The sequence below is a fragment of the Stigmatopora nigra genome, chromosome 5 (assembly GCF_051989575.1).
Source record: "Stigmatopora nigra isolate UIUO_SnigA chromosome 5, RoL_Snig_1.1, whole genome shotgun sequence".
Lineage (NCBI taxonomy): Eukaryota > Metazoa > Chordata > Actinopteri > Syngnathiformes > Syngnathidae > Stigmatopora > Stigmatopora nigra.
This window is the reverse complement of record NC_135512.1, coordinates 6,425,699-6,448,935: the sequence shown is the minus strand read 5'-3', so window position 1 is coordinate 6,448,935 and position 23,237 is coordinate 6,425,699. Positions and strand designations below refer to the sequence as shown.

General features: G+C 38.9%; 3 protein-coding genes across 5 annotated transcripts; 2 read left to right on the top strand and 1 right to left on the bottom strand.

The window, feature by feature from the left end:
* Nucleotides 1-1,100: 1,100 nt before the first annotated feature.
* ccdc50a (coiled-coil domain containing 50a) lies at nucleotides 1,101-10,979 on the bottom strand. 3 transcript variants are annotated; one of them, XM_077717513.1, is made up of 12 exons: nucleotides 10,707-10,979; nucleotides 8,582-8,644; nucleotides 6,760-6,889; nucleotides 6,048-6,141; nucleotides 5,673-5,763; nucleotides 3,957-4,832; nucleotides 3,369-3,517; nucleotides 2,712-2,765; nucleotides 2,207-2,359; nucleotides 1,962-2,044; nucleotides 1,741-1,847; nucleotides 1,101-1,326 (listed from the first exon to the last, which is right to left on the bottom strand). In XM_077717513.1, exons 1-12 carry the CDS (start codon nucleotides 10,771-10,773, stop codon nucleotides 1,307-1,309), a joined length of 1,887 nt encoding a protein of 628 aa, XP_077573639.1. In that variant the 5' UTR covers nucleotides 10,774-10,979; the 3' UTR covers nucleotides 1,101-1,306. The 3 variants fall into 3 exon arrangements, with proteins under 3 accessions (XP_077573639.1, XP_077573641.1, XP_077573642.1); XM_077717515.1 differs by having other exon boundaries at nucleotides 2,712-2,759; XM_077717516.1 differs by lacking the exon at nucleotides 3,957-4,832.
* Nucleotides 9,979-14,373, top strand: uts2d (urotensin 2 domain containing). The gene is made up of 6 exons (XM_077717521.1): nucleotides 9,979-10,047; nucleotides 13,138-13,298; nucleotides 13,405-13,509; nucleotides 13,570-13,607; nucleotides 13,739-13,826; nucleotides 13,946-14,373. The coding sequence occupies exons 2-6, from the start codon at nucleotides 13,199-13,201 to the stop codon at nucleotides 13,969-13,971; spliced, it is 357 nt and encodes a 118-aa protein (XP_077573647.1). The 5' UTR covers nucleotides 9,979-10,047; nucleotides 13,138-13,198; the 3' UTR covers nucleotides 13,972-14,373.
* On the top strand, nucleotides 14,218-23,148 carry LOC144196653 (uncharacterized). Its single transcript, XM_077717010.1, has 5 exons — nucleotides 14,218-14,324; nucleotides 15,435-17,278; nucleotides 17,381-17,391; nucleotides 19,723-19,956; nucleotides 21,157-23,148. The coding sequence occupies exons 1-5, from the start codon at nucleotides 14,264-14,266 to the stop codon at nucleotides 22,862-22,864; spliced, it is 3,858 nt and encodes a 1,285-aa protein (XP_077573136.1). The 5' UTR covers nucleotides 14,218-14,263; the 3' UTR covers nucleotides 22,865-23,148.
* The last annotated feature ends 89 nt before the right edge of the window (nucleotides 23,149-23,237 follow it).

The window sequence follows — 23,237 nt, the reverse complement described above, 5'->3', positions numbered from 1 at the left end:
CGGTATATGAAGTAGCAGTAAAAACGATTCAAGAATGTCCCTTTGAGAACGAATGTGAATTCTAAGTGGGTTTCCAAGCAGAACAGAATAATGGGAATAAACTCCCCGCATGTTATTAGAAAAAAACAAAACAAAGAATCAAATGAATAACCAGAAAACGACTGAAATAAAAGTTCTTATCCCTTTAAGAAAATGGACATTACCATAAGATGACACAGTGTTCTTGTTCCCTTGTTGGCCAATTTGGTACGACATAAAAATAAAAAATAAAAAATAAATTGCACAAATAAAATAAAATCAGGGAATACGCATCTCACAAGAGCACATGCAATATGCGTGCAGTTGTTTTTTGCTCCCTAAAAATGACAATGTTCAATGCCAAATTGCTTTAAACCCAAATATAATACAAAAAAATGTACGGCAAACAGTCATTCATTTGGAAGGGTACAAATTCACAAGTAAGGACAGTTTAGAGTTCTTCCATTACCAAGGCATGCCAGTCCATACTGCACAATTTTCATTACAAACACTATTTTAATTTAAAAAAAAAAAGAAGAGTGGGTTTTGTAAAGGTTCCTGTCAAAAACGATTAGCATCAAATGCTTTGGCATTCCATTTATGGCCACCCACTCTTTAGTTTATGTGGAGATTAAAGCCATGTAGAGCTTTAAACCCATCAGCAAGCATGCAACCAAGGGTCAATTGTGGGGGGGTGTCAGTGTTTTAAATGACATCCGCTACAGTCCGCCTCTGCAGTGCGACAACTTCAAGGTTGGCGGATGAGTGAAATGTCAACTGCCAGCATTTTGATTAAAAGAAAAGGCTCTTTTGCATTTTTGTTGCATGGCACGCAGATGACGGCTTTTAAAACGAGCAGAGCAGCTGCCAAATGTTGAGGCCACGTAGGACTGAGCAGACGCATCCCATGAAAAAGTCAGAAGAAAAAAAAAGGGAATGAGAGTTGGATGACGCATGGCAAAGAACGCAGCCTTGTTTCCACCAATAGGAATTTTGTGAGTGATGATATTAGGTGAAGCTGCTCTTTTTGGGTGGGATGTATGAAAATTTCAAATTTATAAATAATTTATACTTAGAATAAAATAAAAAAAAAGATGAGTGAGGTTCCAGCATGTTCTTTTCTTCTGGTGGCAATGAAATGGAATGATTACAGATGAAAAGAAGAGGGAAAAAAAGCCAATTCATTCAATGGCTCAAAGGCTTTTGGTCAGGAGTGTGAATGGCTGAAGACAAAAGGATAAATAAGGGCGGAGACAGAGGACAATTGACAGCCTGTCTGGAGCCTGAGTCACCGCTTGTAATAGGCACCTGGAAAAAGGACCAGACATCAATCAGAAGGCACGCGAAAAGTGGAATTGAAGTTTTGTCCGAGATCATTTTTTTCTTTATTACAGCTGGCATCATTACTCCCAGCTTCTTTTTTTTTTTTTTTTGCTGTTAATGCGTCCGAGGTTAAGAATCATTTGATGAAAGTGCAAACAAAACAAACCTAAGTCCAATTGGATTTAGAAATTGTGGTCACATGACCACATAATTCCAGCATGAATTGGAATATTATTGACATTTCTGACACACGTGTCGGCGTACAACGAAATGAGCAATTGACGTTGATTGCAATGCCAGTTTACGTTTATCAATTTAACATTTGAAAATTAATATCTGGTGAAAATAGTAACAGGTGTAAAAGTACCTATTAGGATATACTAGGATGAAACACATCACCTTTGTACGCGGCCTCAGGTCTGGCAGGCGCCCGTTGGGGAGCGTGTTCTGGGTAACCGTAACTGGGGTTGACGTTCTCATAGTCGTGGGTACGAGGATGAGGTGGCCTAGCATGGCGGCGACAAGGTTGACAATTCAGGAAATGCGTTACGAATGACAGCATGAGAAATAAAACAACATTTATACTTCAGGCTGATTGTATAGAAGAAGTGTGTTGATACCGGGAAGGCTTGTGGTGGTTCCTGTGCCTCTGGTGGTCATAGTCATCACGGGTTCGAGGCCGGACAACATCTTCTGAATTTGGCTGGTCATTTACAAAGAAGAAAAATCATTTGTTGACTTTGTAAATGGGACAAGTGATTATTTCTGGTCATCTAAAAACAACAACCTTATGAACAGATGTGAGAACATCACATTTGGGATCATGCAATGATCTTATTAAACAGAAAAATGGTTTTATATATACCCTGTAGTCTCCCTCTGGTCGCCGCTTTTCCATGGCATGCTCTTTCTCCCTTTCACGTTCCTTTTCCTCTCGGTCCCTCTCCCGCTCTTTCTCCCTTTCTCGATGTTTTCTGTACTCCTTTTTCTCTTGTTCCATCAGCTGCCGGGCCATCTCCTGCCACAGTTTGGACAGCATTAGATACCGTAACTTTTCATAGTGTCTTCTTGAAATTCAAATGATAAAATGATTGATGTGAATTATTGAGTCAGATTTTTTGAATTTTTATATCAAGCATGATGAATCTGTGGGAGGAAGATAAACCTGAGGAATAAAAATATTTCATTTCATTCTATATGAAAGTACTGGGCAATATTGACCTCTTTTTGTCAGTGATTTGTCACAAACGGCTTCTATTTCCAGAATTAACTTAAGATTGCCCAATGCTTGTTCAGGCATATTTGCAAAATGTAAATCCAGGCTTCCAGAAGGCCCCCAAAGGACAAAATATAGGTTTTGGATGACATACCTCATCCTGGGCAACTTGGGCTGCACGTACATGGTGACTCTTGCTTGCCTGAAACTGATTTGAAAAAAGAAAATGCTGGTTTTATTTTCTTTCAAAATAAAGTGAAACCACATATGAATATTTTTTGAGGTATTCAAATTGTATAAAATATTGATGAGCAAAACAGCATTTTAAAGGAGGACAAAAACACACCCATACAGCATATGTAGCACAGAGGGATAAGTTATTCCTCTGAAAGCTGGGAGATAAAAATGCTATACATAAATATTACATTGTAGTAAAACACATCACTAACTGCCTCACTGGCTGATGTCTCTCTCTCTTTTTTAATTTATTTATTTATTTTTAATCGCAGTTGGCACATGGCTGCATACAAGACAGTTTAAGCATGCTGCCGCATTGCCTGGCAGTTTAATGGGAATTAATGTATGTATATCTCTTTTGCAATTCTGTGATGGAGCAAGGCTCGCAAACGAAGGTTATATATTGCATAGCGATCACGCCGTAACTTTAGCATCACAGGCACAATGTACTGATATTCTTGACTACACAAACAAAATATTAAATTTGACTGAGCTTTTCCATTTTCCACAATTTAAAAAAGTCGCCACCATGTTGTAGTTGATTGTATATGAAATATATTTGTTCAAGATTCACCTTGACTTCTTCCTGCTGCATTCTCTTGGCTACCTCCAAGTCCTTGAGCTCCTGCTCACGCAAATCCAGCTTGGTCAGGTCTCTCGTGGCCTCGCCAAGTCCATACTCTGGATCAACGACAGCTCCGCTCCCTTTTTGCACGATTCGACCTGTGAAAGTCAACATTTGGCCTTATTACATAATAAAAACAAGAGTTGACCAAATAATTGGTAGCATATGATGATCACTTGATTGTTTTAGTCACCAGGGATCAGAGTTGTCAACTGATTCACAAACCAAAGTCAATTTGTATTTAATTTCTTTAAGGGGGGCAGATTGTGAAGCCATAAATGAAAGCCAGAGTGTGTAGGATTTTAAGCTTCACTCAATCCTTCAGCAATGATAGCATGATTACAGAAAAAGGGAGAGGATAACCAGAAGAGGAAAGAAGACAATCACACTGTAAGCCATCAAATTGCAAATTTGACATTGAAATAGTCAGTTCCTTGGCACGCTTAGATCAGCCCACCACCTGAGATTGCCATAGCCACTGAAGCACACCAACACAAACGCTGCCCACAGCGCCCAATTAGGGGCTCAGCGTGGTACCTGTCTCGCTGCTGGATGGTGTGCGATTGCCAAAAGCATCCCGAAACTCTCTGTCACCTCGTCCTTCTTTGCTCCTGTACTCTTCAAACACCTCATCGGGGCCAGATTGGATCCGCTGGCGCCGCCTGTCCCACCTGGCGTCATCCTCTTCCTCCTCCCGGGACGTCCGACCAACCCTCGGCTCGACTGCATCGTCATAGAGGGCCCTTTCTCTGCTTCGGGCCCTTTCTCTACTCCGGGGCCTTTCTCTACTTCGGGGCCTTGCTCGTTGAGTCTCCTTGCTTTTGTGTGTCTGCTTGTCTCTGGCTTCAGGCCTGTCCTCACCGTGTTCTCCATCTCTGAAGCGCTCCCCTTCTCTTCCACCTCTCCCTGACCTCACGTCCTGATCCCTGTCCGACTTATGTTTTCTCATATTAGAGTCTCGCTCTACCTCCCTGCCATGTTCTCTTTCATATCTCCTGTCCCTCTCTCGCTCTCTTTCCCTCGAAGGGGAATGGGCTGTCCTCTCTTTCTTTTTCACTGCTCTACTGGGGTCCTCTCCCATTAGGTCACGTGGTCTTCTAAATTCGACGGGTTCGTAATCAGGGTATCTATCTCCGTGCCTGCCTTTGCCAGGGAGCGGGTGATCTGGATATGGCTCAGCAAATCTCCCCTTGCTTCCCTCAGCCACCGGCAGGGAATGCTCGGGGTACCTGGCGCGGCTGTGATGCTCTGCCTGATCCTGTTTTGGGTACGGGCTCCGTTTCGATTCCATCGAATAATAATCTGGCGATTGCTCGCGTTGGGAGCTCACTGGAGAATACATGTCATAACGGCGGCCTGCGGAGCTAGACGCGTGCTGCGTGGCCTTGTCCTGGTCGTGAAGCTGTCTCGCAGCTGAGTCAGGAGGAACAAAAGGGTAACATAAGGGTGGGAGATATGATACTAGCGAGCATGGCAAAAGTTACAAAGACAAAACGCGAATTCATCGGTTAGTCAATGAGTCGCTACAAATGGCTACAAGCCTTGAATATTAGGGGTTATGAAGTATTTGTTTGATGGTCAATTAAAAATGACTTTACAAGATTCCAAATGCTTAAGAGAAAAAATAAGATGAGGACTGACATGTTGAAGAAATGTGATACCATGTGAAGTGGAATGAAGTGGAGTGAAGTTTACACTATGTCATACTTTTTGTAATGCAGTCATTGAAATGAATTCACCCAAAAACCAAAGCTATTTCTGTGATATCCTACCCATTAAATCATCTGTAAGAACTATTATGTTTTTCAACCTGATGAAATACCTAAGATCAGAACATTGCTGACTACGAAGAAAAAAAAAGAAAAGAAGCAGGAGGATCTGCAGATGAAAGGTATCTGAAGGCAATAGAGCCAAAGTGTTCTTTCTGCCTCTCTATTCTTCTTCTTCCATTAAACTACTGTAACACTATGATCCGTAAAGCGGAGACTTATTCCAACCACACGCTGGGTTGTGTACAACACAGATCCTCTGGATTAGGATAAAAATAGGCACTGGCTTCCTGTGAGAGGCTTCATTGCAGACAAATACACACCCACACACCTCCAAAAGAATTGCCCAATAATGTTCCATTCAACAGTTCAGTGCAGAATATTATGCCTGCGATATTTCACTCAAATTCGAAAATGTATGCTTCACCAGGATTCTCATTTCATCAACTATTTCATCAGCGCTAAATCGCAGTATTCTACTCACCTACTGTATCCTCGTAGTACTCTTCATCTAGTTGTTTCTGCCGTCTTCTTTCCTCTTTCATCTCCTTCTCATGCATTTTACGAGCAAAAGCCTGCAAACAGTTGAATTAAGCAGCGAATTATCATTTTTGTGCCATACGAGAAGTGACCTCCCATCCCCTTTAATTTGCCAATTCATGAAAAAACATTTTTACACTTTGAAAAGATTCCATGATATAAATGAAGGCATTTAATGTTGCATTTTTGGTGGACCTCAGCCATGTTAGACTCTTGAGTAGTTTCCATTTATTTATTTATGTATTTCCGGGGCGAGGCATTTAAGTCATTCTAAACTGTGAATGTGTGTGTGTGTATGGATGTGCATACACTTCCTTACAGCATCTTTCTCCTCCTGTTGCCGTCGCTGTTGCTCAGCTTGTCTGACCAGTTCGTCCTGAATCTCATGGGCGATCTCGTTATCTTGGCGTGCTCTGGGATTTGCGCATGTTGGTATGCGTGTGCGCATTGGGGCGAGAAAAAAAAAAAAAAAAAAAAGGACAACATCATCTGATTAAATGAAATAAGCCAATTGGCTCAAAGTCTTCAACTTCCCTAACAGTTTGAAGGCCACCAGAAATATTCTATTATTACTATGCAACTATAATGCTTTTGCGTAATATAAATAATACATGGCACGTGCTCAGGCATTAACAGCTGACATTTTTTTTTTCACCTACCCAAGACCAAAGAGCTTGTGGGGACATTAACTGTCAGCAAGCCCATGCAATATAACGGTTTCAATTTTATATCCGTGGTAGAAGGATGTATTTTTTTATGACAGCACCGAACTCGGTCGGACACAGCTGGTTTGCTGATTGAAATGCAAAGCACAGAAAAAGGATTTTTACTCCTTAAGCCAAGTGTTGGGTGGCAACAGACCAAATGCTGCACTGGGCCATCTAAGTGTCTGTACTAACACAGCAACACTAGGCAGGGCACTGCTGCAAAACCATAGGCTATTGCTACCTACAGTGTGAGGCAGACTTTTCCCATCCACAAAGCATAAGATTGTGTAATCTTGCCCGTGTCAGCGTGTGTGAAATACCCACATGGCAACATGCTGGTTCTTGATCACCACCTTGGCGATTTCATCCTCTTCCTCTTGCAGCTTCTTGGCCACCTGCAGGTCGTTCTGCACCAGCCGGCTCTTGTGGACATTGGATGCCAAGTGGCTCTCGACTGTAACACACATTACGCAGTAATCTCCCATGTTCTGACAAAGCAGTATTTGCACACAATGAATGATAAATCACATATTTACTGATCATCGAGCTAAAGATGTTTGTCTACTTGTGTTTGTTTGGATTGCCTGTTGGGAACATGATGAAAGGCGAGGGGAGACACTCGCAATTTGATGGTGATGAACTCAAAAGACACTTGAGAAATGAATGTTTGTTGTTGCTCTGCCATTCCAAGGTTGGCGGAATGCACGTTGTGGCCATAACAGAAGATAAATCCCGCCGCCTGACGCACTCGGTTAGCGTGGACAGCATCACTCATTCGTTTGCACCGATCTTTTTGACCCGACTATCCATCTTAAAGCCAACTTCCTTGAGAACTGGCCCCAATTACATCTGGTAATTCACAAGCACCAGGCAACATAAGGTAGCTGTTCTCTAGCTGAAAAGGTTCAACCAGGAAAACGGTGAGTCACCTCTGTTGAAAACCGGGAAAAAACCATTGGGAACTTATTTTAGTTAGTTTCTTTTTTCACCACACGGACTTAAATTTCTGAACACATGACATTTCAAAAGTGAGTAGAGGTGTCTTATCACTCAATGTCCATCACATAACTAAGTCCAATGGGAGTTATCGCATAATTTGGAGGACAACAACCCATGTGTGTGTAGTATCAGGACAGCAGACTTGACACTGGAATATTGTTTTTGGCTGAATGCAAGGACACCTTTCCAATACCAAGGCATAAAATGTTCAAATGAAACGATTACATTGAAATACGGCTTTGTTTTTCTTCTTTAATTTGTTAGCCTTACATCATTGTGCTCATGCACGTAACTTTGCGCTCAAAAGGAGAAGCCTTCAATCCCCAAACCAATGAATGTCAGCCGAGTCTTGGTCACAGACCACTTGCCTTCAATTGGTTTAACAATGACACAAGGACAGGAACAATCAAAGCAAATTCATTTGTCATTGTCAAGTCCCCTTATCCTCACTAAGTCAAACTGGATTGAGCCATACAGCATTAATGGCACATGCTTTTAACATGGTTTAAACACAATTCTAAACTTCAACAATTTATACTAAAAGCTCTGATAGACATGGATGAATTCAGTAGCTAAAAACCAAACAAAATCGTTTTTTGAACACTAACACAATGAAATGCTTGGGTTGTCACAGCAACCACAACTAATTATAGTCTACTGGGTTTGGCTTAACATGGTTTTGTGCGAAAAAGAGGCGTTAGAGCACTGTCATGCTTCAAATAAACAGGGCTGCCCGGGTGGCTCGTTGATAATTTGTCTACGACATTGGTGACAAACCAATTCCATTACGACTCAAGACAGTCTTGGATTTCGTTCAAACTAATGAAGACGACGCCTTTTCACTAAACTGGTCTCCTACAAATGATTTAAGTCAGGTGCTACTTGCTTTATCAGGAATTTCATTGGTTTGTGGAAATGGTTAGACACCCCTCATCTAAGGGGATGGTGTCTGTCTGGAAGGAAGTGCAGGAATTGGTGTTTAAACAGAGTAATGGCAATAGCATTTAGGCTATTTTAGCTTCCTGGTTGACAAGTAGATTAAAAAAATATATATATTCTTTGCTCTTGTGGACAAACAGGATATATTTTAAAGGATTTAAATTAAAAATTAGGAATTTAATTAGAAATTTAAAAAAAAAATGCTTACTCTCTTGTTCCTGGAGGTTGTAGGCAAGGCAGTGATCTTCCAGCACAGCAAAATCCCGGCACACTGGGGGGAAAAAAACAACAGCAACGCATTACTCATTTTTTTTGTTTCATTTACTCAAACAATAGACTTCTTTCTCAGCACACCTAACAAATAAGAGATGTCAGCCTTTGTTAAGACTGGCAGGGTTTCAGGTTTTCAACATTGAAGGAAAATTCCCAATAATTAACATTTCAATTAGAATCTGAATTTCTAAATAACTTTTTCACCGCCGTGATTAAACTTGACTTCTTATTTTATTTTACACTTTTGCTGTGAAAGAACAGTGGTTTTGTGATTCAAATTCATTTATATTTTGGGTTGTGCTTGAGTAATCTATTGATTCATTGTAAAAAAAAAAAAAAACGAGATACCCAGCTTTCTATTTAAAGTATCTGATGATGGCAGTACAGAACAAAGGGAGGGATGCCTGTCTGATAAAAGAAAAAGAAAAAAACTAGAAAACTACACACTAAGTGTTTTCCCCAAAACAGAGGCATGTAACAGGTTTTTTGCCTGATCATATTGAAAGTAAAAAAGGCAACTTTGTGGTTTCCTTTCTGTGACTTCTCCATTTTACAAGTACATATTTATAAAATATTCTGCTGCACCTACAAGGGACAGCAGTTTAATTTTCATTTCAGGATTCCAAATTGGTTTTATAAATTGATAGAGGTGGCATTTACTGTGAAAACAAGTGCAGTCAGTCTGCATCAGATCTCAAGTATTTCATATTGAGACTTTACAAGTCTTAACAAATTCCCTTTTCTCACTGTTTAACTCATTTCCAATCCATTTGAATCAAACATTCCAGAATCAATAGGCCATCAATGGTAACCTCTTAGAATATTTAATTTGTTAATCTAACTGTTGTTAATGTGTTTGGTAATACTGTAAAAATTACACTTCAGCTCTAGTAGACGACTGGTTAAACAGATGCATGGATGGACAAAGCCCCAAGTGACTCATAGAGGATGGTGGGATTTAATTCAAATGTCCCTACCATATGGGTAATCTTCTTAACCAGGAAACCTACAATGCATTATGGCTCCTCAACCCTTGTATAGACCAGAAGTCCTTATGAGTGCCAGTTCTGGGAGTATGGTATAAAAAAGGCTAACTATTGTCATTTTAAATTGGGATTACAAGTCATTGACGACAAATGTAGCTACTGGTTGAAGTACAGTTTGGCAGACAAGAAAAGCATTTTTAAAGCATATAATCAGTAAAGGAGAATCATTTGCATGCAGCTTTTTTCCAGAAGTCCCTCTGCAGACTGGCCATGCTCATCTCTGTGAGCAGAATAACAAGCATCTAAAAGTGAGCAGCTGCTGTTTTCATCATCCACGACAACCCAGATTGCCACACTAGATCGCATCCCGATGCCATTTCACCTGTTTATCATCACCTTTTCTATCACGTGACAGGTACGAACGCCAGTGGGCGGAGCTACAGATTCAAAATTCACCAAGAAATTGTCAGGACAATTTCAGATTTAGAGATAACAGATCTACATAAATATGAAAATAAGCAAAACTGTTGGGAGTTCAGCACACTTTTTCTAGATGCCTTTGATTTCAAAGAGTAAATACGTTGCCTTAATTAGAACGAAATTTAAGAATAGAATAAAGTGCGAATAAAATTAATTTAATCTTGGAAGTTTATTCTTTATTTTCTTGCTTTAAACTAAAAAAATAGTCGTATCATGTACATTGCAAAACCTTTCCTGTCAACTTTGCCTTGTGTTTAATAACAAATATTCAAGTATTGTCTTCCCTATGACAACCCATTACGTTTCTAACCAATTCAAATCATATTCACTATATTCCCGACAATTGCGTACCACTGCTAAATGATTACAATTGAATCAATTATGAATGAAGAATACAATTAATTAAATGCTCAGATTTAAGGCAATCGTGCTATTTTACGCTAGCAGTCTATGCTAAACGAGGAAAAACAACAGTCTAACAGATCAACGGTAAAAACACCTGTGTTGACCAACTTTTCAGAATCGGATGTGTTACCTGTGTATACATGGTTAAATATGACAATTTAACAAAGTCTATTATGGATGTCACATTACCCTCTTTTACTCCAGGTAGTTTGTCCTGGTCGATGCTAACGTTACACTCAGCCATGTCGTCACCCATACGGAGTCGATGACCGTAAAGTGCGTGTTTTTCATCAAAGGTATAACACGCCGATCGCCTGATTGATCGCCTCAAATTATAGAACGACGGATGGTTCAGGTGGTGGACCGTCCCTGATTGGTTTCGGTGCCCACCCTCTTTCTCTTTTTCTCTATAGTAGCAACCCAGCTAGCGTGTCAGATTTTGACAAGCATCTCTTTCTTGTCTCACGCCTACCATACTAAAGTCTGCTTTACGCACCGTTTCTGGTTGTTCATGTCAAAATACTATAACAAATCTTTTTTTATATCTTATTAAATGTTTACTAAGATCAAATTTTCTCTCTTCTTCGTTAAATGCATTTTGAAAATCAATATAGGTTTATTTAATCTCACCACAAGAGAGATTTGACGAACAGTGTGTTGTATATGTTTAATTTTGAAGATTTACAATTATACTTCCGCCGTAGACTTCGCAACATAAAGCACATTGACACACTTTTTGCTCACATTGACCGCCTCCAACAGCTGCAGGCGCGTCACTAAACGGAATGAGCACAAGATTGTCCTTTATGAAAATATTATTGATTGGGGAAGGAATCCAAAGAATGTAATCAAACAAATATGAGGACAACACAAAACCAAACATGTCACAAATAGAATGGCTGGAACACATAACATGTTTAGAATGATTTGACACATGACAGGGACAATAATGTTAATGGAACAACCCCCCCTAGTGTCAGCCAACTGTAATAATAATAATAGTTTTCCATTATACATAGTGATAAATTTAAAGAACAATCAATAACACCATTAGGGTATTCCACTAGCTGCAACCTATTCGTGCAACTATGTCATTTGAAAAAATATTTCACGTTGACATAGTCCAAGGCTAACATGAGTCTGGTCTTTTTCATTAGTGCTGCAGTAATTTGATTAAAATCAGATTGATAACTGCAAGGTTCATCCTTGACCTGTTCCAATGGTTTTCCATATAAAATCATTTTAAGACTGGCACATGGATTTCTGCAAAGAGTAGACTACCAATCAGCCCCTGGTGAAACATCAGAGCCAGCAACACTTCTGCACTAATATAACCAGAATCCTACTAGTATTTATTCCACATACTGTAATGTTTCATTCCCATTATCTATTCTCTTCAAACTGTATCTTTTCTAACGTGGCTCCATTATATGTCCCCCAGGCAGCATGAAATCCATTTAACAAAAATTCAGCCAACTGAACGTCAGCCTGCAATCCGCGGATACCATTTGTTTACAACCAAAACATACCAATTATCCACCGCAAGGAGTTTTCCACGGATGTTGTCTAAAATTTTCGATAATTAGGGAAGGATACTGTTGTTTCCCTGATGAGTGAAATACATGGTGCACATGGTTAGTTGGGATAAACTCCATGATGGACCCCCCATTACCTTTTTGTGATGGGTAACCAGTTCAGAAAATGAATGAATAAAATGAGACCCTGAACTTGGTGACTTCTAGAAAACAAATTGGTAGGACAACCATATTTTTAGTTCATCACATCTTAAAGTTTTTATTTGATTTTTTTTTTATGACTGGGCCTTTTAGCAATCCAATCTCAACATTGACCTTTAATTCAATTTTTGCTTCCAACCTCATTTAAGCTTCAGTTCTCCATTTAGATTCAGTGGCAGAATATCTTAAGTGATGGATTCGCTAGGAAAAAAACACACACACTTTGACAGGAGATGCAAGATATCAACGGCTCCCTTCGACTAAAGCCTGGAAGCAGGAACTTTTATGATACTTTGCCCAGCCAAATTCATCTTATGCCTGCCAGCTCATTTTCTTAACACCACACCCAAACGATACCTGCTTTTCTGGCATGGCTTCATTTGACGCACAAAGTGAAGTAATATAGTGAGGTGCTGGTTAGTTGGCTCGCTTGCTGATAAATGTTCCCTCACCCTCAAATGAGTTCTGCGGCCAAGACTGGAGTGGAGCTCATCTCTCGCTATAATGCACTTGGAGGGTAGCGAGGGGGTGGGGGGGATCAATTTACTTAGCCCTTGCTTCCTTGTACGACACAATCCTACGGAGCTATTTAAGGAATTAATTAATATAAAAGAAAAAGACTAGCAAGTGCCAAAAAATGTGATTCGGTTTTCTCATAACCATCAGGCAGATTGATTGCGTCCTCTCTGCGCTTGATTCGCTGGCGTCGTGTTGATATAGAGTTACTGGCCTTCCTTATAACGTCATATTTCCATCAGCTGTGATGTAGCCCCAGTCAAATGGGCGACTATTGACGACACAAACAGTGACATGTTATTGATTTAATACGCACGTGGCTGACTGACTCCGCCTCTATCCTCAAAAAAATGATACATATATTGAAGGGATGGACCTGAGGAGGAGAATCGGACAGCACTGCATCTGGGACCATACATTGAGAGCATCATGGATAGGCTTAGACTTGTCAACTTTATCTTTGGACTCCTGGTTGTGTTACTACTTCAGGGTGTGATAGATGTCCAAGGAAGAACTATATTTAATGCAGGTATGAAGGTTTATTTGCAATATTTTAGGTTTGAAACGCAAATGCAACACGTTTCATGACTGGCACATTTTCATGTTGTTGTTTTTTCTTCTTGGGGTCTATGCAGGTAACCGTGTTTTGAATCCAAAAGACGATGTGGAGCTTCAGAGTAAAATTCTATCAATGCTTCTGCACAAAAGCTTAGGTCCTATGGAGAAGAATGATACTCCAGGTAAAACTTCCATTTAAAGAATGGTGTTCTTGCTTGACTAAATTTTTCTTCTGTTGACAGGTTATGAACTGGTTGATAAATTGGCAGATTTAGAAGAGGTAAGGCTTTATACTTTTTTAAGTATGGAAATAATGTGTTAACTTGACAATTCTATATAGACAGGTAAACCTAGCAAATGTACCGACCGCACTGCATTCATTATTTCTGAATTGTTTTACATCTCTTTAAGTTGGAGGCACTGAGAGATGATCTGGAATTAGAGAAAGAAATTGCAGTCAATTTAGTGGACAAACCGATGACCAGAAAGAGGGGAGAACGTAGGTTGCCTTTTTTTTTAAATTTTGTATTTCTAGAGATTACAATGCATGACTTTGAACTTATTTTAAGGTTTTAGGTATTGTTCTCCTTGACATCATTAGTCCTCTTTTGTCTGCAGCTTGTTTCTGGAAGTACTGTGTGTGAGATGGGACTACCGGTGGGATGAGGACCACTGAAATGTCTTGCTGCAAAGCCCAACATAGCCTTAACAAGCCACAACATCACTTATTTGAACACTGTTTACTTCAGCAGTACAGACCATCATTAACCAGCATCATCAGAAGAAGAAGTCGTTCATCCCTTCGAGGTGTTCTCATCATGTGAGCGGTGGTGTAGGACTATAACGTGTACGTACATCATCTGCGACGCCCGGAAAATACTTCACCAAGACAAGCGCAGCAGGGTTATTATTTGCCTACCGCTTTTGTCTGTCTTCATGGCGCTCTATGGCGGAGGAATGGAGTGCAACATCTCAGCAAGTATTACATCTGGCTCTGGTAATATAAATAGAATGCTACTTTTAAAAATAAAATATGTGTCACTGAAGTTGTGTTTTCTATGGTTTGATTGATACATGGCCAGAAAGATATGATATTTGGTATTTAATAAGCATTTTAGGACGTATTCCTACTTGGACTTTTTAAAGGCATAGAAAAGTTATGACAAAAAAAATGAATGTAAGGTGAACTTTAAGTATTTTCGTGAAGAATGTTTCTTTTCTTTTTTCAAATTGCTCAATTACTAATGAAGTATTTGGTCAAAACCATGTTTTTTTTAAACACACTGAATCGTTTGTGCATATTAAAAGTTATGAAAAATAAAGCAGTAGTTTAATTTTCTTTTAGGTTTATCATGTAAAAAAAATAGTTAAATAGTATAATAGAGCTGAAAAATTAATTATAGCTTTTTGGCATGACCCCAAAAAATAAAAACCAAATTTGAATGGGTCGGAATGGACAACTAACACAATACTAAGTATTTAAGAAACACGGAGAAATTGTAAGTTAGCACATCTGTGATCACTGCCTGGTACCAGGGAGTGATAGCAATTATTATAATATAACAGTTAATGAAACACACAAACATGCTTCTATGTTTATTTTTACTCAATGAAACAATGCAATAAATAGATGCAATACTATTTCTTATTAAGAGTGAGATAGCATAGCTGCCCTGCATTGAGTTACATCACGTTGCATCATAAAACAGTGGAAATGTGAGGAAATGATCCAGCATTAATGTGTGACCCTCCTCACTAGTTATCAGTGTCAACACATTGCATTGTGGAGAACATTTTTACATTTGATGACTTTTGGACATGCATGACCGTAGTTGTTCAGCTTTAACATCATTTTGGGCTTGCTAATATCAACACACCACTCTCAAAAAAAATGATGGATTCCTCTTCAAAAGGTCAGTAAAACATTAATTATGACTATATTTGGTGGTTTGAAAATTCCTTGGAGATGTTTTATCTGGTTTTATCTCTATATGAATACATATCACATTAGTTGATAATTGCAAATCTATAAATAACTGAAGATGTAAAAAAAATCAAAAACAATGTACTGTAATTACGATTTATTATTTGGCATATTTTTTTGCAGAATTGATAATGATATTGGCCACAGTGAGCTTCTTCAACTGCAACGAAGCCTGTCCCATCGCCTGCGTATGTCATCCCGACAACGTCGTTGAATGCAGTGGTGATACCATCACGGATACACCCGAACAATTGCCACATAAGATGCACACACTCCGACTGACCATGACAAAAATGCACGTCATTAGTGAGCAGAGTCTTGAGAAAAAGGAGCTAATGTTTCATTTTAGTTTAACTTTAAGCCAGCTCCACACAATCCATCCCCAGGCTTTCTACGCTGCACCACAGCTGACATCTGTCGAGCTATCATACAACAATCTTGTCTCGCTTCCAGACAAAGTTTTTAGACCACTTATCATTCTGGAGCACCTCCATTTAAATAAGAACCAACTAGAAATCATTACTGTTGATATGTTTGAAGGACTTGCTAAATTGAAGGACCTAGATTTAAGTTACAACAGATTTTCCAGTATCCCCCCGGGAACCTTGAGTGGGCTGAAAAACCTTGAGACTCTGAACATTGGCAAAAACCGCTTCAAAACACTTCCAGCAACAATCTTTCACACTTTAACCAAACTTGAAAAGCTCAGCATTTATAAAAACCAATTAGAGCATTTAGAACCTGAGCTTTTCAATAAACTAGTCAACCTAAAGTATCTACATCTCTACTCCAACAAGTTAGCATCTCTTCCCCCTCAAGTGTTTTGGTCACTAAAGAACTTGGAGAATCTGACCTTGTCTTCAAACCAACTTCAATTTTTGCCCGAGAGGAGCTTCTATAACATGCCGAAAATGGTTAAACTAACCCTCTACAAAAACCCACTCATAACACTGCCAGTTGAATTGATGGGTCACATGCCTGAAATGCCTGAATTTATCCTGTATGAAACTAACCTTCTCACAGTTCCTGGAAATCTTTTTGCCAACATGAGCGGGCTTCAGGTCCTAAAATTACATTTCAATGACAAACTAAGGGAGTTGCCCCCAGACCTGTTTTGTTGTCTCCCCGAACTACACGAGCTCTCAATGAAATCCAACAACCTCCAGCACTTGGATCCTCAACAATTCTCCCAATTAAATAAACTAGAAACATTATTCCTGAAAAACAACTCCCTCATGAACCTTCCCAACAACATATTCAAGGACCTTGGACGACTTACAATGCTGGACTTAAGTGGAAACCATTTTAAGAACCTTCCAGAGGATATTTTCATGCCCAGGGCACTGCAACAAGTTAGTTTGGGTGACAACCCTTGGGAATGTACCTGCAGCATCCGAGGTTTCGCAAGATGGATGAAACAAAACATACAAGTAGTTCTTGACAATCAAAATGTCTTATGTCACAGTCCAAAGTACCAATTGCTCCGCACCCTCGACTCCCTACGAGACGAGGACTTGAACACTTGCATGACAACATCCACTCCAAGTTACACTTCAACCCAAGAACCCACTCAGGAGTCTTCTACGACAACCACAACGACCACAGTTACCTACTCGAAACAACCTCAAACCAGTGTAAAACCATACGAAACTTCCTCTAACCACGATATTTCCTCACACCAACCACCAACAAGTGTCAGACCAGATGAAACTTCCTTCACTTACGGCATTTCACCTACTTTTCACGACTTTCTCATTGTGGAACAGGGGTCCGATTTTGTCCATCATAACTATTACAATGGTTGGGTGTATGTGTGGTTTTTGCCCTCGAACCCAACCATGACAGGCTACCTCATGTTTTCGCACATCGTGCTCGTAGCCATAGGCATTATCGTTATCCTTCTTACCATGTATGCTATGCATCTTCTTACTAAGAGAATGAAGGAGATAAAGGCACAATATGTAGACGTTGATGGATAATATCATGTTATATAGTGTTTTGTTTAGATAATTAATTATTTTTTATTTGAGAATGCATCATCAACGCCTTGTTTTTTCTTTATAATATAGCAGCTTAAAAAGTATACGAAGTACTCGTCATGTCAAGATTTTCCAATGAGTGTAAAGCCTCATTTGTTTGCCAATTAAATGCACTGTTCTTAAAGTCATTGATCTATTGTAAAATAGAGGGTTGAAAACTTTTGTTTACTATTAGTATTTTGTCATTTGAAGTCTGTTTTTTTTCTCTTCTTCCTATTATTGCTACTTAAGACTGATTTCAGACAATGTAGTGTTTTTTTTTTCCAATAGCATACATATGTCTCACTAAAGTATAAGTCGCATTTTTTAAATTTAAACAAGAAAAAACATTATATTTTAAAGTCATAATAAAAATAAAGAAATATAGTGTCATCTTCTTCTGGACTAATATCACAACATAACATATTTAAGTTCCAATTGAGTATGAGCCAAAAAAAGGGTGTTTTATTTTCTGGAAAATACGGTATATTAATTGATATTTTTAGTTGAGTACCATTAACACTGTAAAGTACTACACTATGAAGTAATTATTGTCATGTGAAAAGCACCCTTCCATAAACATTATCCAGCGGTACTTTAGGTTTTGACAATCAAACTTCCTCTTTGACGGTGAAAGACAGAGAACGGATATGATTAAGAAACGCACGGCAAGCAGGAAGCGCATTACTCATTCACAAGACAAAATAAGTCAGCTTTCCTAAAGGACATTTGGTAATGCAATAGCATTAAGTTATGTTGACTAAAATTATTTCCATGCTATCAAATAGTTTAATATTTGGATAGCAACTTTATGCTCTCAAAAGACATATCTTTTTTTTTTTTGATAATGACTGCAGATACCACAAATTCCACAACTTTCACTCAAAACAATAGGAGGAATTGAACTGCTCCCAAGTTCATTGCCATGACAACAGGCCATTAGGACTTTCCAGTAGGCTGGCTTTTAACAACAGAAGCTAGAAAACAGCTCCCACAACACACATATACACATACACATACACGACAGGGGAAATGCCTTCATAAACAAGCGGAAAGATTACAAAAAGCATCGAGTCATGGCATGGAAATTTTATTGGACGAGTGTCTTATAATGATTTGAGGGAAAAATCGATCGTACCTGACTTTTGTTAGCTGTATTAAGATCCCCTAGTACAAGATGTAAATCAAAATATCCAGCAATTTAGGCATTAACATTGAAGTGGACAGGACTATATTGAACTTATCATTATCTGGGCAATAGCCAGTCGGGGCCTTCAAAACTCAAAAAGTAACCACTGAACTTTGTTTATTAAACAGAGAAATGGGCATAATATTATTTAGAACAGGCAATTATCATCATTTTATAGTGTGTCCTGGTGGATCTACTTCATAATGAGTGATGCATTTTTTATTTCATGTTCATTAAATACATGTAAATGTGTGTAGTATGTCATGTATATGAAATATGATTACTTTTTGACCCTCAACAAAACCTGAAGCGAAAAAGCAAAAATAAACCAGAGTCTAATGAAAATATATGCAATGTTTTAGTTGATAAAACAGGTTAGGGGAAAAAAAATAAAGAAAAGTAACAGAAGTTAGTATTGAATGCATACATACACTGTGTCCATCACCCGTAACTCACACACAAGATATTTTTAAAAATGGAACTTGTATTGCTATTGTATCTTTAGTTGATACATTTCTGATCCTTTTTATGTGTCCCTAATGTTTGCTTATAGAACGTATTATTGATTTTGAAGTTAATTTGGCAACAGGTTACAGGTTTAAACATTAGAAAAATCGAATTATTCATTGCCCATTTATGTGTTCCGTCATGTTTTCTACTTTAAAGTTGCGGGTTACTATGGAGTGTCTATATGTTAGGGTGGCTCCACCCTCGCTATCTGGATTTTGCGGTAAAGAAGGAGTTTGTTTAGGTTCAAATGTGATACTGCCGTGTCGAGTTACTCTGGGGTTGGAACATTATTGAATATTCTGCATTGAAAACAGGTCTGAAACTTTATATTCCAACATTCTGGAGATACTATATATTTAAATTTGAATCTCATTTAGCCATACAAACTATACAATAGGCCTTTCCTTGCATTGAAATACAGGGCATCGTAATGTAGGCCATAACAATGAACACAGACTACAATTACTTTTACAAAAAGCAACAATAAAAACTTCCTCTGTGCACAACCTCAGTCTTAAATCCAACATCTGTTTCCTAGAAGAAAGTAAATCATACAAAATACGGTAATTACAAACACATGGCCCATCTCAAAAGTCCCAATGCGTGTATATTCATACCAGTACTGACACCAAAGAGGGTGGGGTCCCCCCCCCCACTTCCCCAATCACCCTCATTAAACAAAAATGTGCACCAGAAAGAGTGAAGACTTGGGAAACTGGGGTGATGATGACGAGCTACGGATTTCATGGGCGTATGCAAAAAGTGAAGCAAAACAGGATCCCTGTGATGATGAAGACCCAGAAAATGTGATCGTGCGAGTGGGAAATTTTCAACGAAGGATTTTTATAAGGGGAGGGAGGCAGTGTGTGCTGAAAAAGATAAGAACACAACTCCACAGTGTGTTTTCAATCATCTGCCACCATTCAAGGTAAGCAATGTAGAATGTTGTGTGTTTTTGAGCTTGTGTGCTTAAATAGATTTCCTACAACATACTTGCCAAGGACTTGGCACAAGTTAATGATTACTGTGATTATTTCATTCATGATTAGACGGTCTACTACACGAAAATGCTACACCTTCTGATGTGAAATATGATATACACTGAATGAATATGTATTTCCATTGCAGAGGGTAAACAGTATAATTATGATTATTGTTTAAATGTGGATTATAAATTATTCTTCAAGTCTTAAAAGGAGAAAAAAAAATCAAAGCACTTCCAAAGTGAAGTAGAACTGCCTTGGATGTATTTTGGAACCTTCTATCATGGATTGCAATGTCAAAGGAGGATTTATGTTCAATGCACAACTTTAAAATAACCTTTTGGAAGGATATTTTATGGTTGTGTCATGTGTGACCAAACTTTCGCTCAAAAGGAAAATAAGAAAACTGCACTGGAATAAAGCTGCATTGGTCAGCATTAATCATCATTGTGTTTCCGTAGATTTTTGCTCGTGGGAAAACATCTTTGTGAGAACCAAAAATTCAGTACAAAAAAAAATAGTGCAACGAATGAATGCAGTTAGGAGGAAAAAAAATAATTTAACAGTTGAAAGACTTGAGTCCGTCACAAAGTTTAATGATGGCCTAATTGTTGCAAAATATGAAACAACAAATGTATGGGGTCATAGAGGGCATTGTGTAAAAATTGTCTTTGCATACTGACTTTGGCCAAAACAATAGACAAACTCCCATTCACAGATACTTAAATACTTGCATGTTTATGGCAATTCTAATGGAAAAAAATGATGTGGGAATTTTACAATTCATAGGGATTTAAATATTTATTATATAGTAATTTTTGTATTTATGTATTTATTTATTTGTTTATTAGCTATCTTATTATGTCTAAAATGCCTTTACTGTATCTGCATTCTCACCCTCTTGCTACTGTGACAATGAAATTTCCCGAATGCGGGATGAATAAAGTTATCCAATCGGATTACCATCAGATTTTGCATGATAAAGAGCTATTGAGACTCTGTAAGTCATTTATTGCCACTAAATATGAGTTCACTTGGTGAATTAAAAAAAATATCTTAATGTGTAGGCTGTATCTATTAATGTGCTGGTAACAGGCATTGAAATTAAAATGAATGATCATTTTCCACATTTGTCTTTTGTCTAGGGACAAAATGGACGATCCCCACGTCTTTCAGGTGTTCCTATTTTTATCCTGCCTCAACATTGTTGTTTGGGCATGTCCACTTGAATGTCAATGTAAAGGAGACGAAATGCTATGCATTGGACTCTCAAGTGTCCCTCTTTTGCCATCGTTTATCACCACCCTGTACCTTTCCAACTTCAACATCTACTCTTTGAAAGCAGAGGACCTTACTTCTCTCACGAATGTATTAAAGTTTGCTATCGACAACACAACATTGAGGGAAATCCAACATGGCACATTTGATTCCACTGTGAAATTAGAAGCCTTGGCAATTACTGGAACTGATTTGCAAGGTATGCCTGAAGGCTTGTTCCAAAATCTTCAGGCGCTTAAAACTCTGAATTTAAACCGAAACAAGATGAAGGTACTTCGTCCAAAATGGTTCACCACATTGAAAGTTCTGTCTGCCCTTGATCTCACTGAGAACCAACTAAATTCGATACCCATGGAAACCTTTCACCCTCTCACTGACCTGGAGTACTTACTACTCGCAAGAAATGACATTAGTCAATTGTCTAGTCAGACATTCAAAGGGCTTTCAAAAGTGAAATATCTTCGACTAAATAAAAATATTCTCCAGGAAATCCCAAGTGGAAGCTTCGATGATCTGCACAATTTAGAAGAATTATCCTTGCAGGACAATCATATCACTCATCTCCAACACGACTTGTTCTCAAAGACTCCAAAACTCACAAAGCTGTACCTCTCCAAAAACCAACTCAAGTCGATCCCACCAGGACTTCTTTTGAACCTTCCTCTGCTCTCCCAGATCTCCTTGTATGAAAACCAGCTAGAAAGCCTGAGTCCAGAGGTTTTTGGTCCCATGGCCCTGCAGGATTTATGGCTGTATGACAACAAACTAAGTCGCATAGAGGATTACACCTTTAAAAATCTCACCCAGCTCCGTCTCCTGGTGCTAAGTCGCAACAGGATTAGCTACGTATCTCCCAGAGCCTTTGCCGGTTTGGAACAGATCGGTGAAATATCACTTCATACCAACCTGCTGAAAACATTACAAGCTGGCACATTCCAAGGTCTTCCCAGGCTGGTAAACATCTCTCTGGAACACAATTTTATCAGTCCATTGCCAGCTGGATTTCTCCAAGGCTTGAGTCACTTGGGACAGATTGATCTAAGAAATAACACTCTTGAAAACCTGCCTCAGCGAGATCTTGACGCACTTTCTGTGGCAGAGGAGGTACTTCTTCAGCAGAACCCTTGGAGATGTGATGAGGATATTCTGCCACTTCGAAACTGGCTGAGAAGGCATGCAGTAATGGTCAACCAGACCCTCGTGGTGTGTGATACTCCGCTAAGTCTGAGTGGGGAGATGGTTGCTTTGCTGAGAGAAGAAGACTTGGGGAAGCGAAGTCACACACAACCGACACTGCTGGCCTCAACAGAGAAGAGCAGGAAACCACCGCCGCCATTGAACGGAAGTACTACCTCTTCACCTGCTGGGATGATAACATCGTCCTCAGGGGATGAAGTGACGAGAAATGGACAGGGGGAGGAAGATGGACACATTCCTCACCACACTTGCATCATCCTCATTGTTATCGCAGTTGTCGCCACAATCATCATAAGTGCCACCATCTTTGGCTGTCTTTACTGTAGGAGGAGGAAGAGAGGACAGATAAACCACAGGAGCAGGAACGCTATGCTGTAAATTTAACTGCTTTATGTTGGCTGGATTTACAATGCAGTCAATTAGTATTCTGATTTAGAATATATGTGGCTCACGATATATACATATACAGTTGTACCTCTATTGACGAAATGAATTGGTCCCAAAACTTGTTTCGTAACTTGAATTTTTCATAAGTAAACATGCTTTTTAATTGTAAAAAGCCTTAAATTGCTCCAATACTTCCAACTAAAGGCCTTGAAAAGTGTACCAATTTTTATGTGTGAAACATAACAATGTTATTTACTATTTAGGGTCTACATTTCTGTTGGGAGGGGGGGGGGTATCCTGCTGAGTATGGTTGATATAGGATCCTCCTCCCTGGTAAGAGATATGCATACACACCCAACATACC